This window comes from Dendrobates tinctorius, unplaced genomic scaffold (genome assembly GCF_039654945.1).
Source record: "Dendrobates tinctorius isolate UK_male_01 unplaced genomic scaffold, ASM3965494v1 ptg000062l, whole genome shotgun sequence".
NCBI classification, from domain to species: Eukaryota; Metazoa; Chordata; class Amphibia; order Anura; family Dendrobatidae; genus Dendrobates; species Dendrobates tinctorius.
The window spans coordinates 29,744,916-29,760,026 of record NW_027361730.1 but is presented as its reverse complement, the minus strand read 5'-3'; the positions used below and the strand labels follow the sequence as shown (position 1 = coordinate 29,760,026).

The window sequence follows — 15,111 nt, the reverse complement described above, 5'->3', positions numbered from 1 at the left end:
TGCGCTGATTTCCGGTTTGCGTGGGGCCCCACGTATTTCCAGCTCTCGGCTGCCCGACACCGCGCGGCTCAGCGGACGTGATGGGAGTCATGGCAACGCGATGCTATTTCAATTTCCGGGACACCACCTTTTTAATGCGGGACACTTGCTATCTGTCACGTGCCCCGTCCTGTGTGACACAGCCAGCAGGCCGGTAACTGAAACAACAGGACGTGGCGCGTGTAATTGTCCAGTGTGACGTGGCCCGCAGGCCGGTAACTAATACAATCAGACAAAGGGGATAGGGAAACATTTACAACAGAGGGCCCTGCAATAGGGAACGGGGGACGTGGAGACCTCCTGCACTCCCCTGAGTCAGTGTCCCTAAAGCTCCTAACGTTCCCTATGCCGGTTCCGCACTGGCGCCGCTCAGGAACCTGTAGATCTGGCACACCCTACACCTATCCCTTGCTAGGGAGCTGGGTGGCGCAGGCAGTGGCCCCACCGCTGCACTAACACCAACATGAGGAAAAGTGAAAAACAGGGAAACACTTAGCTTTGCTCTGATGCACTTGCTCCTGGCAACAGAGAGCAACACCTGAGTGCATCTTCCTCCACTGTGTCCAACACGTGGGTGCAGCTTTACAGCAACAGCGTCAAGCACTGAGTGCCGCCTTGGAGCAACAGAGTCCAGCACCTGAGTGCAGCTGTCCAGCAAACTGAGTGCAGCTCTCAGTAACAGAGTCCAGCAAACTGAGTGCAGCTCTACACCATAGCTGCCACTCCACCAAGCTTTGCAGGAATTCTTCACTGACACCATACAGTCATATGTTAAAGTTTGGGCACCTCTATTAATGTTAACCTTTTTTCTTTATAACAATTTTGGTTTTTGCAACAGCTATTTCAGTTGCATATATCTAATAACTGATGGACTCAGTTATATTTCTGGATTCAAATGAGGTTTATTGTACTGACAGAAAATGTGCAATCTGCATTTAAACAAAATTTGACCGGTGCAAAATTATAGGCACCTCAACATAAAAGTGACATTAATATTTCGTAGATCCTCCTTTTGCAAAAATAACAGCCTCTAGTCGCTTCCTGTAGCTATTAATGAGTTCCTGGATCCTGGATGAAGGTATTTGTGACCATTCCTGTTTACAAAACAATTCCAGTTCAGTTAAGTTTGATGGTCGCTGAGCATGGACAGCCCGCTTCAAATCATCCCACAGATGTTCAATGATATTCAGGTCTGGGGACTGGGATGGCCATTCCAGAACATTGTAATTGTTCCTCTGCATGAATGCCTGAGTAGATTTGGAGCAGTGTTTTGGATCATTGTCTTGCTGAAATATCCATCCCCTGCGTAACTTCAACTTCGTCACTGATTCTTGCACATTATTGTCAAGAATCTGCTGATACTGAGTTGAATCCATGCGACCCTCAACTTTAACAAGATTCCCGGTGCCGGTATTGGCCACACAGCCCCAAAGCATGATGGAACCTCCACCAAATTTTACTGTGGGTAGCAAGTGTTTTTCTTGGAATGCTGTGTTTTTTAGCCTCCATGCATAACGCCTTTTTGTATGACCAAACAACTCAATCTTTGTTTCATCAGTCCACAGGACCTTCTTCCAAAATGTAACTGGCTTGTCCAAATGTGCTTTTGCATACCTCAGGCGACTCTGTTTGCGGCGTGCTTGCAGAAACGGCTTCTTTCGCATCACTCTCCCATACAGCTTCTCCTTGTGCAAAGTGCGCTGTATTGTTGACCGATGCACAGTGACAACATCTGCAGCAAGATGATGCTGCAGGTCTTTGGAGGTGGTCTGTGGATTGTCCTTGACTGTTCTCACCATTCTTCTTCTCTGCCTTTCTGATATTTTTCTTGGCCTGCCACTTCTAGGCTTAACAAGAACTGTACCTGTGTTCTTCCATTTCCTTACTATGTTCCTCACAGTGGAAACTGACAGGTTAAATCTCTGAGACAACTTTTTGTATCCTTCCCATGAAAAGCTATGTTGAATAATCTTTGTATTCAGATCATTTGAGAGTTGTTTTGAGGAGCCCATGATGCCACTCTTCATAGGAGAATCAAATAGGAGAACTACTTGCAAGTGGCCACCTTAAATACCTTTTCTCATGATTTGATACACCTGGCTATGAAGTTCAAAGCTCAATGAGGTTACAAAACCAATTTAGTGCTTCAGGAAGTCAGTAAAAAGTAGTTAGGAGTGTTCAAATCAAGAAAATGATAAGGGTGCCCATACTTTTGCACCGGTCAAATTTTGTTTAAATGCAGATTGCACATTTTCTGTTAGTACAATAAACCTCATTTGAATCCAGAAATATAATTGAGTCCTTCAGTTATTAGATATGTGAAACTGAAATAGCTGTTGCAAAAACCAAAATTGTTATAAAGAAAAAAGGTTAACATTAATAGGGGTGCCCAAACTTTAACATATGACTGTAGCTGCCACTCCACCATGCTATACACGAACTCCTCGCTGACACCATAGCTGCCACTCCAGGACTCTGAATGAGCCGCCCTGTACTCTCCTCCAGCTCCCCATCCAGCTCCTTCCTTAACCCAGAATGGTTGGAAAGCCCAACAATAATAATATCACCAACGTGAGTGAGCATTACTGACACACCTTTATAGAGCAAACACACCTGTTAGTGATTCCCGGGCAATTATTCTAACCACCACCGGGGGCAAACTATCTCTAAAAACAAGTGCAATGACCATACTGGCCACCGGGGGACAAAACCAACCCTGAGCAAAACAGCTAACAGGAAAAAAAAGGTTAGGCTGGTTTCACATTTGCGTTTTTTAGCGCTGGAAAAAAACGCATACGTGCGCATGCGTTTTTTCCCCTATATTTAACATGGGTGCGCATACCTGCGCGCTGGCAAGCGCATGTATGCGATTTTCATGCGCTGCGTTTTTTTGGGGTGTGCGTTTGTATTTTCCAGACGCAGCATGTTGCATTTTTTGGCCCTGCAAAAAAGCGCATGCGCACGTATGCGCACGTTTTGCGCTAAAAATGGCCATTATAGCCTATGGATGTGCATACATGCGCACTGGCATGCTCATGTATGCGTTTTTTTGCACATGCGTTTTTTTTTGTTAACCATGGAATTTAGGGGTTTGGGTTAGAGTTAGGGTTAGTTAAGGGGGTTTAGGGTTAGGGTTAGGGTCAGGGTTAGGGTTGGGGTTAGGGTCAGGGTTAGGGTTAAGTATGGTTTGGTTAAGGGTTAGGGTCAGGGTTAGGGTTAGGGTCAGGGTTAGGGTTAAGTATGGTTTGGTTAAGGGTTAGGGTCAGGGTTAGGGTTAGGGTCAGGGTTAGGGTTAAGTATGGTTTGGTTAAGGGTTAGGGTCAGGGTTAGGGTTAGGGTCAGGGTTAGGGTTAAGTATGGTTTGGTTAAGGGTTAGGGTCAGGGTTAGGGTTAGGGTTAGGGTCAGGGTTAGGGTTAGTAAAGTCATGGTTTGGGTTAGTGTGAGGGGCCACCTAATGTTGGAAAAAACTGCAAACGCGGTAAAAACGCACTAAAAACGCATACAAACGCATAAAAACGCTGCGTTTTTTTCATGCATGCTCATAAAAATGCTTGAAAAAAACGCAGCAGTTGTATGCTTTTGTATGCGTTTTTTCAATGCGTTTTTTTGCGGGAAAAACGCGCTGCAAAAAAAAGCAAGTGTGAAACTAGCCTTACTTGTGCATTTAATCTGTCAGATCCACCCTGGATCATGACACTATCCATCTCATGCCCCTTGAGAAAGGCACCGCCAAAACGCCCGTTGGGGTTAACCGGCACACCCCCTGGACCACCTTTGGAGCCTGAGCCTGTCACCTGCAACCGGGTAATATAATTATGACATCTAACATATGTTGCTATTGTGGTTTTAATCATATGGTGAGGACATTTCCTCCAGTTATTTTTGTTTGGTGAACTGGCTCTGTAAGAACTTTCTCTCTTTGAAAATGTTTTGGTGTGTCCCATACCCTAATCCTGCACACTTATCGCTATAATAACTGCCATTATGTGTGCTTGTTGGTGGAATATATAGCGGCCTCCCATAGCCTGGAAGAGGACATTTATATAAAAGTGATAAAAGATGATTTATCAACAACAAGGCATCTGATATGAGGCATACAGGGATAACTTCTTTCATTACATAACCTATGCCCATATTAATAATTTAGATAGGTCAAATGTGGTGACAGATTTTCTTTAGCAACCAGTCAGTGAAAAACAGACAGCACACAGATGCTATATGGACGGCACATATGTGGCATCCATTCTTTTCGTTCATCCAGGCACTTCAATGGCTGATTAGCTATCAGAAAAAGCCCACCAAAATTGTAGGGTGCTGAACTCGTATAATATATTCACAACAAAAAATGGATAAAATAATAACCAGAAGAGTATAACCCATAAAATCATTTAATTAAATACAATAAATATTAAAATTGCTCACATGAAAACACTACTAGGTGATTACACAAAAAGGGGACGCTGATATATACTGTATGTATCAAATCACATAGTAACTTAAACCTTATCAAGCTGACTGTGGACTAAGCGTAAATAACAGTATTGGGGGTATAATTTCCCCATATAAAGCATTAATTAATCATACATTTAGGGCATAAAACAGCAACATGGCCATACCTACATAAGTATATGTTAGAAGAAAGCATCCCCACCACCCCAACACAAGTTTTGTATCAAAACTTTATCATTAGGCGTGTGTAATTGTGTAATCACCCAGTAGTGTATTTCATGTGAACATGATTTTATGGGTTATACTCTTCTGGTTATTATTTTAACCATTTTTTGTTGCAAACTTGAATGGGAGAGGCTGATCCACAAATTGAACTAAAGAAGGATATGTCTCAGTTTATTTTGTAAAGACAATCGATAAGCAAAAAATAAAAAACCTGATAAATGAAAAGACCTATGGAACTTAATGTTTGACTGAGGCCTGGTGTTCTCATGGCAAGTGAAAGAAAACAAATTATATACAGATGTGGAGGTACTGAATACTCTGCCACTCAACAGCATGGTGCAAATTCAAAATATAATTATTATAATGTAAAAAAAAATTACAATCAATGGATGTTTCTGTCCTATTCCTATTTTATACAAACATCTCTTGGATGATCTACAATACAGACCAATAGCCAAATGACAAATACTGGGGAAGTTCTTATTAATTTAAATTGCTTAGTCGCTGATATTCACTGCAAATGACATGAAGAGAATGCAAGTATAATGGAATTCAATGTCCTTTCTTCTTTTAGCAACTATAAAGCAAAAACTGGCAAGTGAAACATCAGAGCTCCGCAGCATGAGAGACCGGATTCAGCAATTGCAGAATGAATTAGTAAGGGTGAGTATTATATTACATGACTGCGGTATTGTTAATGCTTCCTTACAATTGACTCCCTTCAATATCAACCCCACAATTTAACAACCCTGCTCCCGCGGAACACCCCTTCCCCCAAAATGAACACTCGTACACCTTTTTCTTTGGATAAATTGGCCAAATCAGCCTTTTATTAACAAACACTACAATAGATAACTTCTTTGTAAGGAGGTTCTTGGCGCTCCAAAACCTGGCAGAAACCAGTAAACAATAATGAACCAACCAGCATTACCAATGAACCATTAGTAATGAACCAACCAGCCGCGACCACAGGCTCGGGGGCACCTTTGTTGCCGGAAAACCTTTTCCATATCACCGACTCTCAGGGACCCCAGCCTGTAGAGCCCTAAAATCCGCCAGGCAGTTAACCCAAATCCAAACAAAAAGGGGAGGTTACCATCCACCTGAAGTACAACCCCCCACCACAATTTTGCCACCAACTCCAAGAACCCCCTCACCACCGCTTGCTGAAATGACTGCGGTGTTGCTATCAGTGTGTCAAGAGTTGCATGGACAATCCAACACAATGGGCAGCACTTTGAACACATTTTATAAGTGGTCATAAACTTGTAAATAACTCATGAAAGAATAAATCTATGTTAAAAGCAAGCACACCATTGCTTTTCTTGTGAAATTCTCAATAAGTTTGATGTGTCACATGACCCACTTCCCATTGCAAAAAATTAAGTTGGATCCAAAATGGCCAACTTCAAAATGGCTGCCATTGTCACCACCCATCTTGAAAAGTTTTCCCCCTCCCATATACTAATGTGCCACAAACTGGAAGTTGATATCATCAACCATTCCCATTTTATTTACGTGTATCCATGTAAATGGCCCACCCTATATTTACAAATCAGGTGGTGTAAGTCCATCCTAAGGTCGGAGATTCAGACGAGTATATTTTGCAGTACACACACAGACAGCAATGCCCAGGCTGACCATGGGTCTCCTGACCCGATCTTACAGTTTCATAGAAACATGAACTGCGAGTTCAAGTCGGGAGTTCCGCTGCTGGTTCCGGAATACCAATTCATGCATGGACCATACCGTATGCTCGTGTGGACCTGGCCTCAACACTTTTGTTCACCATGAGATAAACTAATTACAGAAGTGTCTAGCAGGAGCTTGCTCCACTCTCCCCATATACAGTGGGTGCGGAAAGTATTCAGACCCCTTTAAATTTTTCACTCTTTGTTTCATTGCAGCCATTTGGTAAATTCAAAAAAGTTATTTTTCTTTCTCATTAATGTATACTCTGCACCCCATCTTGACTGAAAAAAACAGAAATGTAGAAATTTTTGCAAATTTATTAAAAAAAAAAAATTAAAATATCACAAGGTCATAAGTATTCAGACCCTTTGACAGTTTTGAGTAGAAGCACCCTTTTGAGCTAGTACAGCCATGAGTCTTCTTGGGGATGATGCAACAAGTTTTTCACACCTGGATTTGAAGATCCTCTGCCATTCTTCCTTGCAGATCATTTTCCAGTTCCGTAAGGTTGGATGGTGAATGTTGGTGAATAGCCATTTTCAGGTCTCTCCAGAGATGCTCAATTGGGTTTAGATCGGTTATAGGAAGTTTCACCCCCAGCAATTTGCCCCCAGCAGTTCGCCCCCAGATTTTTCACCCCTGGAAGTTCGTCCCCGGATGTTTCGCCCCCAGCAGTTCGCCCCCTGATGCTTCGCCCCCGGATTTTTCACCCACAGCAGTTCGCCCCCAGATGTTTCGCCCCCAGCAGTTCGCCCCCGGTATTTTGCCCCCAGATGTTTGTACCCTGTTTTGCCCCCAGAATTTTGTGTTTGGATGTTTCACCAGTTTGTCCTTGTGGTTCATAAATTCCCATCCGTCATCAATACACATGTTACAAAAGTACTGTACAGAGTGCTGCACTTTTGTGACATGTTAAATCAACTGTTTCCATCTGTAAACCTCACAACTGATTGCATTATAGTGTGAGAGCATTTTGCCCTCACTTTTAACAAGACATTTTCCAAAACGTTTCATGTCATTCTCCACAAGGAGAAACAATACTTTGTGAATATCGGTCAGACGCCTCTCACACAGCCAAACCAGATCTCACACTTTGCAGTGACGAGGGGCAGTACCCCGAAACACAGTGTCTGCAAATTGAGATTCTCTTTGTGGCTTTTATCCTAAGTCATGTAACAAGGCTCATTAAAGGGTCAACATTGACTTTTAGGATTGCTACTTCCAATAGGTGGCACTAGAGTTCTAGCCCTCTTTCTCTCTGAAGAGACAATTTACATATTTCCCAGAGGAGCATTGCGGCATTAAGTCTCCTCATCTCGGCATGCTTAGCTTGTCATTCTCCACAAGGAGAAACAATACTTCTTGGATATAAAACATTTTTGTATTGCAAAAACATAACATGAAAAAAATAAACAGATTAAAAAAATGTAGTGTGAATGAGGCCTGATTTAGGTGGAGAATGTAAACCACTCTAAAATCAAAATATTTTGTGAACTTTTACCTGACCCAGCACTGACCTAGTTTTTTGCAAGTTTTGCTGCAGATGTAACACTTTTCATGTCAGGTGTCCTGCAAGTTACATTAGACTAGCTCTTATTCCATCTTTACATCAGAATATAGCAGTGTCTAAAATCTTTACAAAGAGAGAGGTGTACTAGCACAAAAATCAGCCAGCTTCCACAGCAATTCACTTTCTACAAGTATGAATTCAGTTCTATCCAAATGTGGGGAGAAGAAGTTGGTCTACGAGAATCACATTTACATATTTTCCAAATGAACGGCTGACGATGTCCATTCCATCTGGGTGTGTGAAAAACGGTCGACTTGCAAGGGACGTGTTTGGACCAATGAAGCATCTGGTGAAGTGATGAAAGTAACAAATCCCCACAACCACACAGCACAAGTAGCAAGACCTGAAGCAATCCGACTTGTCAATGAGGCGGTCACCAGGGCAAGGACAACACAGGAGACACCAACAGATTCTCACAGAAGTCATTTCAGGAGCCCATTCTAATGTTGTAGCACATCTCCCAAAGAAAGCATCACTGAAGAGAACAATACGATTATCAAGGCAACTTGGCAATATTCCAAATTTGTCCCAAACCCTTGATCAACTTGTTATTCCCCTGGAGTTCCAGGGGATCAATATTGATGGTATCCAGCAGCAGTTCCTTCTGCATGACTCTGGTGAGCATTTAACATTTCCATAAAGCAGAATTATTGCAAAGTTTATGTTGCACAAATGTGAAAAATTATATATTACACAGTGCTGATATAGAACTAGATTATGGCCCGATGCTATCGCATCGGGAGGATGCGATAGCATCACACCTCTTGCCATGTTAACCCTCAACACACACACTCCTCTCACCTTTCACCATCTCCACTCACTCTTTCACTCCGCATACGACCCCTTCTCTCACTCCGTCTCTCATACTCACGCCGTCATCGCCGCTGCTCCACGATCCGCGATATCTTCTTCCGCCGGCGCCATCCTGGATCCAGACGTTGTCCACGCCGGCGACATGTTCTTGCGGCGACGCCATCTTGAGTATCATGAAATCCCACGATAGTCAAGATGGCGTCGCCGGAAGAACATGTCGCCGGCGTGGACGACGTCGGGATCCAAAATGGCGCCGGCGAAATCTCACGAGTTTTCGCCAACGCCATTTTGGATCCCGACGTCCTCCACGCCGGCGACATATTCTTGCAGCGACGCCATCTTGACTATCGCGGGATTTTGGCGATCCAAAATGGCGTCGCCGCAAGAACATGTCGCCGGCGTGGAGGACGTCTGGATCCAGGATGGCGCCGGCGGAAGAAGATGTCGGGGATCGTGGATCAGCGGCGATGACGCGTGAGTATGAGAGACGGAGTGAGAGAAAGGGTCGTACATGGAGTGAAAGAGTGAGTGGAGATGGTGAAAGGTGAGAGGAGTGTGTGTGTTGAGGGTTAACATGGAAAGAGGTGTGCGGTGACGTCACCGGTTACAACTGGACGGAAGTTGTTACAACCGGAAGTTGCTTAGGGCATTTATTATTATGTGATACTATGTGACTTTTTTTTTTTGCCTTAAAGGGAAACTTTGAGGACAGTATAATGTAGGGTGAATCCTACTGATTCCAACTATGCCTCACTTGTTTATTTGCAGTCTGATTCTCTGCTCAGCTTCAAAGTAGAAGTCCTGCCTTTAAAGGGAATCTGTCACCCATATTTAGTGATATCATGTAAAGATATCACCAAATTGTGCATCCCATAAGGATTCTATTAGGGCTTTTGACTCCCCCGACCCCGCACCTTTGAGGCATAAATACCTTTTTTATCTTGTTGGGGATGTATGCAAATCGCCGCTGTCCGATGGGCGTGGCTTAGTCGCCTTCTCCCCCACCCCTCCTCGGCTTGCTGCACGTAATCTTCAGCTGTGAATATCACAGATAACGTTGGTTTTCGCACTTGCGCATTGTAAAGCCTCCTGCGCCTGCGCAGTATGCTTTGCCTAACTGTGGGTGAAGCATATAATCGCTACTGCGCATGCGCCGGTATTTTCCAGCGCGGTCTATGCCCCGGAAGTCTTCACATGGAGGACACACTTCCGGGGCATGTGAACTTTTTTCATCAGCATGTGGATGGGATTTAGACATTTATCATAGAATCGTAGAGTTGGAAGGGACCTCCTGGGCCATCTGGTCCAACCCCCTGCTCAAAGCAGGATTCGCTAAATCATCCCAGTCAGATGTCTACGTTGCATATGACCCCAACCTAATGAACTATTGAGTTAGTATGCTTTTTTTTCACAAATACTTCTTACATGTTTGCTCATTTTTCCTGATGTAAACCTTTTATTGTCATGGAATTCTGCATTTTGCTAGTTTTTGCTGCCGTTAATCCTTTCACGACTTTGAAAATGTGGCATATTTGAAGCTTGGAAGCATTTTTAAACAGGAATATATCATTTTCCACTGGGACAATACATGTCATAGAAAAAAACTATTGTTTAACCTCTGCACACCAGATTTTGCTTCAATTTAATGTTTCTGTTATAAAATCAGAAAATCTGAAGCAAAATGAGAGTTTTTTATGTGAGATATGAACAACAGATGCTTCCGATTAGGAAAATTTATTGTGAATACATCCCGAAATTCTCTATCTGCTACTTGTTACTTTTTATTTTGTCTCTCATTGTTTCCTGTACTAATACTTTCACTTTTAACTAGGAAGTGGACACAGCCATTGATAGGGTTGTGGATCGCACTAAATATAAAATATAAGAAAGTGCGATCGCAACCTGGGGTCCACCGTGCAGAGATGGTAGCCTACTGCTCGGTAATGGCGGAGTACTAACTGAATACCGGCAGGTTAACCACTGACCCAGTGTATACAGGAGCGAACTCTGTTACTTCACAGACCCGCTGGAATAGATGCCAGAGCCTGTTAACTTCACAGGACTCAGCAGGAGGAGCGCTATTAAACAGTCTCAGGACCCTGCCCCAGAGACAAGGGATAGGTTCCCTCAGTGCTCGGTGCCGTGGCTGCAATGCCAGCAGAAAAGTAATATAAATGTACAAGTAGCGCACAAGTGTGCAAGGCACCACTCTGGCCTGCGCCACTAAGCGGCCAGGGTTGGGCTAACCAGCGCACAACTTGCGCGTGGCGCTGCACTGGCGGGTGCTATGACTTGGCACAATACGGTAGTGCCAAGTACAGGACGACACTACTGGACGCTAGTGTGTGCTGACACTTAGGAGCATGGTGGCGAGAGTATAGCCACCCGTTGGCGCTGACTCTATCTCTAAACCCTATAACAAGCACACAAGCACAACCAAAGGGAGGGAATCATAAGGATTCATTCACCAGATACTGTACATGCATCCATCATCACACATTCCACTGACAATATGAGTCTATATTAGTGCATGGCCGAGCGGCCATGTGAGTCTTTTATAGTGGCGACCTTCCGGGACCTTCCCCGTGGTCCAATCGGAACAGGCACGGGACCTGAGCATGTGATCCCTGAACTCCAATGGGAGGTTGAGCTATGGGCATGCTCAGTGGAGAAAAAAAGGGACTTAGTCCCAGGAGCTGCTCGCTGCTGGCTAGTGCAGGCTGCTATAGCTGAACCAGGGATGGCAGGAGCAACCAACCTGACAGCACTAGCTTGAGCAAGGCGCCGGAAATGACGTCTTTGCTGAGCAGGCTCCTCTGCGGCCGGGACTGAATGGGAAACCGCAGAAGGCAAGGCTCGGGATTCCTCCTGTGCAGAGGGAGAAACCCGATGCATAACAGCCGGATCTTGATATTTGGAACAAGAGACAATCTCCATCTACTGGCCTAAAGTAAAGATTGGTTTGCTAATGGCATGTTTTCCACTACACCATCCCTGTTCAACGAACTTTATACAATCCATGTAGTCCACAACGGCCTTCTTGTTCCTGTAGTGTACGCCTTGCTGACAGACAAGAGCCGCTCAACATACCAGAGATTGCTACAAGAGCTGAAGAACATGCAACCTGGACTGTAGCCACACAACCTGATGTTGGATTTTGAACTAGCTGCAATCCAAGCATTTGAGAGTGAATTCCCAGACCTCGAGAAGACCGGTTGCTTCTTCCACCTATCACAGTCAGTTTGGCGTAAAGTTCAAAATGAAGGACTCAAGGTGCAATATCAAGGTGACCATGAATTTGCTAGTTGGATATGCATGATACCTGCCCTTGCTTTTCTACCAACACAGAATGTTGTGCCTTCATTTGAAGCGTTAGTGGAAAATCCTGACTTTCCACAAGAAGCCATACCCATTGCCAACTATTTAGAAGATGCCTATATCGGTCGAATGACTCTGTAGGGGGTGGACTGACCTATGGACCTGTCTGATAAAGATGGAAATGTAAAAGAGATGATGTATACAATGCTTTCTTCTGACTTGTATGTATATGTGTATGTGTGGGACAACAGCTAGAATTAGAGGAAGATGGTGTAGTACCTGGTTTTGGCCACAAGATGAGGACTTAGAGTAGTGAGAAAAGGACTCGACAGCAAGCCTTAGGCTAGGGAAATTGCATAGTCATGGTGGGCGGAGTTACGGGACTGGGAAGCGGATTGCCAGAAGGAGGAGATATAAGGAGGAAGAGTCCCAGGGGCATGATAGACACCCAGGAGGAAGAGAGAAGTGGAAAGAGCTCAGGAGAGGACGAAGGAAGGAGTCGCTCAGGAAAGACAGAAGAGAAAGAGATGGTTACTCAGAGAGGGGGGTGGCCCTGAGAGGACAGCTGCAGGACAGGACGGCAGTGACTAACGGAGGTCTGGTGTACAGGACGGTTGGACACTGAAGAGTAAGTGTTACAGCAGGCAGACTTGGTCAGGGGAAGCGCTGTGGCCGTGGGCCTACTGGCAGCCACAGTGAAGGAACCTAGGAGTCTCCACCGAACGGAAGCAGAAGGAAGGTGACAGGTACCCAGGCCAGGGAGCAGAAGCTGTTGTGTCTGCTGTGGATGTTAAGAGGACACCCAAAAAAGTTTGGACCTGATTGAACGGATTTCTGCATCTGTCTCCCGTCTGCTCTGCAGCCGATAGGGACCACCCCCAGTCAGCACACGTACTACAACTCGCAGAGGACATCAGGCACCTTTGTTTCCAGTTCAACTTTGGAATATGTATGAACGAACATTAAATGATCAACAGCGAACAAATAATGATGTTAAAGGATGGCAGCGTAGCTTTCAAGAAACATGTGGTACTCTTTTCCCAAATATGTACCGGTTCATTAACTGTCTGAAGCATCAGCAAGAGCTCAACAGTTTAGAAATTATTTAGATAATAGCTGGAAATCCCACAACTGCAAGAAACAAAAAATATGCTGCAATTTCAACAAAGGTTAAATGTATTGTGCAAGATTTCAACAATAGAAGCTTAATAGATTATCTGAGAGGCATCGCCTACAGCTTAGAATTTTAGTTGATGATCACATATTTAGCTGTAAAATAATTCAAACATTAACACCTGCAATTTTTCTCTAACCCTTCCCTCTCATTACCCCTTATGTTTTTTGTTTAACAGTTTTAATTTATACAGTTAAAGCATAACTCTAAACAAAAAAAACAAGTTTTGCTATGTTAGAGTACCTGTGGCACTGATCTTCTTTTCCAATGGAGACCCCCTTCCAGCAACTTCACTTCTGTGTGAAAAGTCCCATCCAAGTTCCAGCAACAGGCTCCATGTGATGCAGGATTTCAGTGGCTAATAAGGAGGTTGTTTCGCCTTAGTAGCAGAACATGTGGATGGACTCTAGGGGGTGTGGCTACACGGGAAGTGCAACTGTCAGGCCTCTTTCAGACTAGCTGTTTTGATGGCAATTATCGCAGCAGTTTTAAACCGCGGCGGTAATCGCCGGCAAAACCACTAGATAGCACTCGATTTGTACAATGCAAGTCAATGGGCTCAAATCGAGGGAAAACTGTGCAGCAGAAAGCCGTGCGGTTTTCCATTTTAAAACATGTTCTATCTTCCTTGCAATTACCGCCACGGTTGTAAACTGCCGCGGTAATCGCCAGGAAAACAGCAAGTCTGAAAGAGGCATCAACGTGCCCCCTATGATGTATACAGGGCTGCTGGTTCACAGCCCCCTGCAAAGCTCCCCAATCCCCATGTGCTCAGTCCTTCACTGGCTTTACACAGGGGGGAATCCCTTCTCTTGTACAGGATGAAGCACATGAGGGGAGGGGGAAGGGGAACTTTCAAGAGGGCTGTGAACAAGCAGCCCTGAATGTATCACAGGAAGCCTGAATCCGTCCACAATTTCAGCTACCGAAGGGGCCCGACTTCCTTAGTAACCATTGAAATCCTGCAGCACATAGAATCTGCTGCTGTAACTTGGATGGGACTTTTCACACAAAACTAAATAAAATTTAGAACAAAATTATATTTAAAAGAAAACTAAAACTGCTGGAAGGAGGTCTCCATTAGAAAAGATCAGTGCCACAGGTACTATAACATATAAAAAGTTTTTTGATATTTTTTTTAGAGTTACGCTTTAAATATATTGTTCTGCAATGTTGGTTTGACCAATTGTTAATATTTTTCTGTCTGTTTGTAAAGTAACTTATCTAGAAAACTAAAAGTTGTGGAATTAAAAAAACCATAACTTGATCACATTTATACATCTTAGACCCAAAATAAGATTAGTGAGATGTGAACCTGCCAAAGTTCAGTTCGGGCAGTTCCGTCCCAAACACACAAGAAAATCCGGGTTCGGGTTCAGCACCTCCAAACTATTATCTCCATTGAACTCAATGGGTATGGAGACTCAGAGGAGTGGAGAATCTGTCCACCACATCCTCATCACTGACCAGAGAGTAAAAAGAAAATATATATATTGCTACTTACCCCTTTGCTGAGGTACCGGCAGACGCGGAGGGTCCTCTTCAGTCCTCTTCCATGCACTTCCACATTGTGTGAATATGTTATCGTACCCAAGGGAATCCCTTTCAGGATTCCTAGCTAGGGATTCCCTTGGTGAAGAAGACTCTCCACACAGGTCGGGACCTCAGCAAAGGGGAGGGAATTGATTTTTATTTTCTGATGAGCAAACTCCAAACATTGCCTGTTTGGGGTCGGTGTGGTTGAATCCGAGCAGGCAATGTTCGATACGAAACCTGAACTTTCCAGATCGGATTTGCTCATCACTAGATACAGTATGATATGTAATGGAT

General features: G+C 44.1%; 1 protein-coding gene across 1 annotated transcript in view; it reads left to right on the top strand.

Moving 5' to 3' along the window:
- Nucleotides 1-15,111, top strand: part of CCDC33 (coiled-coil domain containing 33) — a 174,407-nt gene that overhangs the window by 125,594 nt on the left and 33,702 nt on the right. Inside the window, exon 17 of the mRNA XM_073579465.1 lies at nucleotides 5,289-5,377. Coding sequence (XP_073435566.1) covers nucleotides 5,289-5,377 — 89 coding nt within the window. The remainder of the gene's footprint in view (nucleotides 1-5,288; nucleotides 5,378-15,111) is intronic.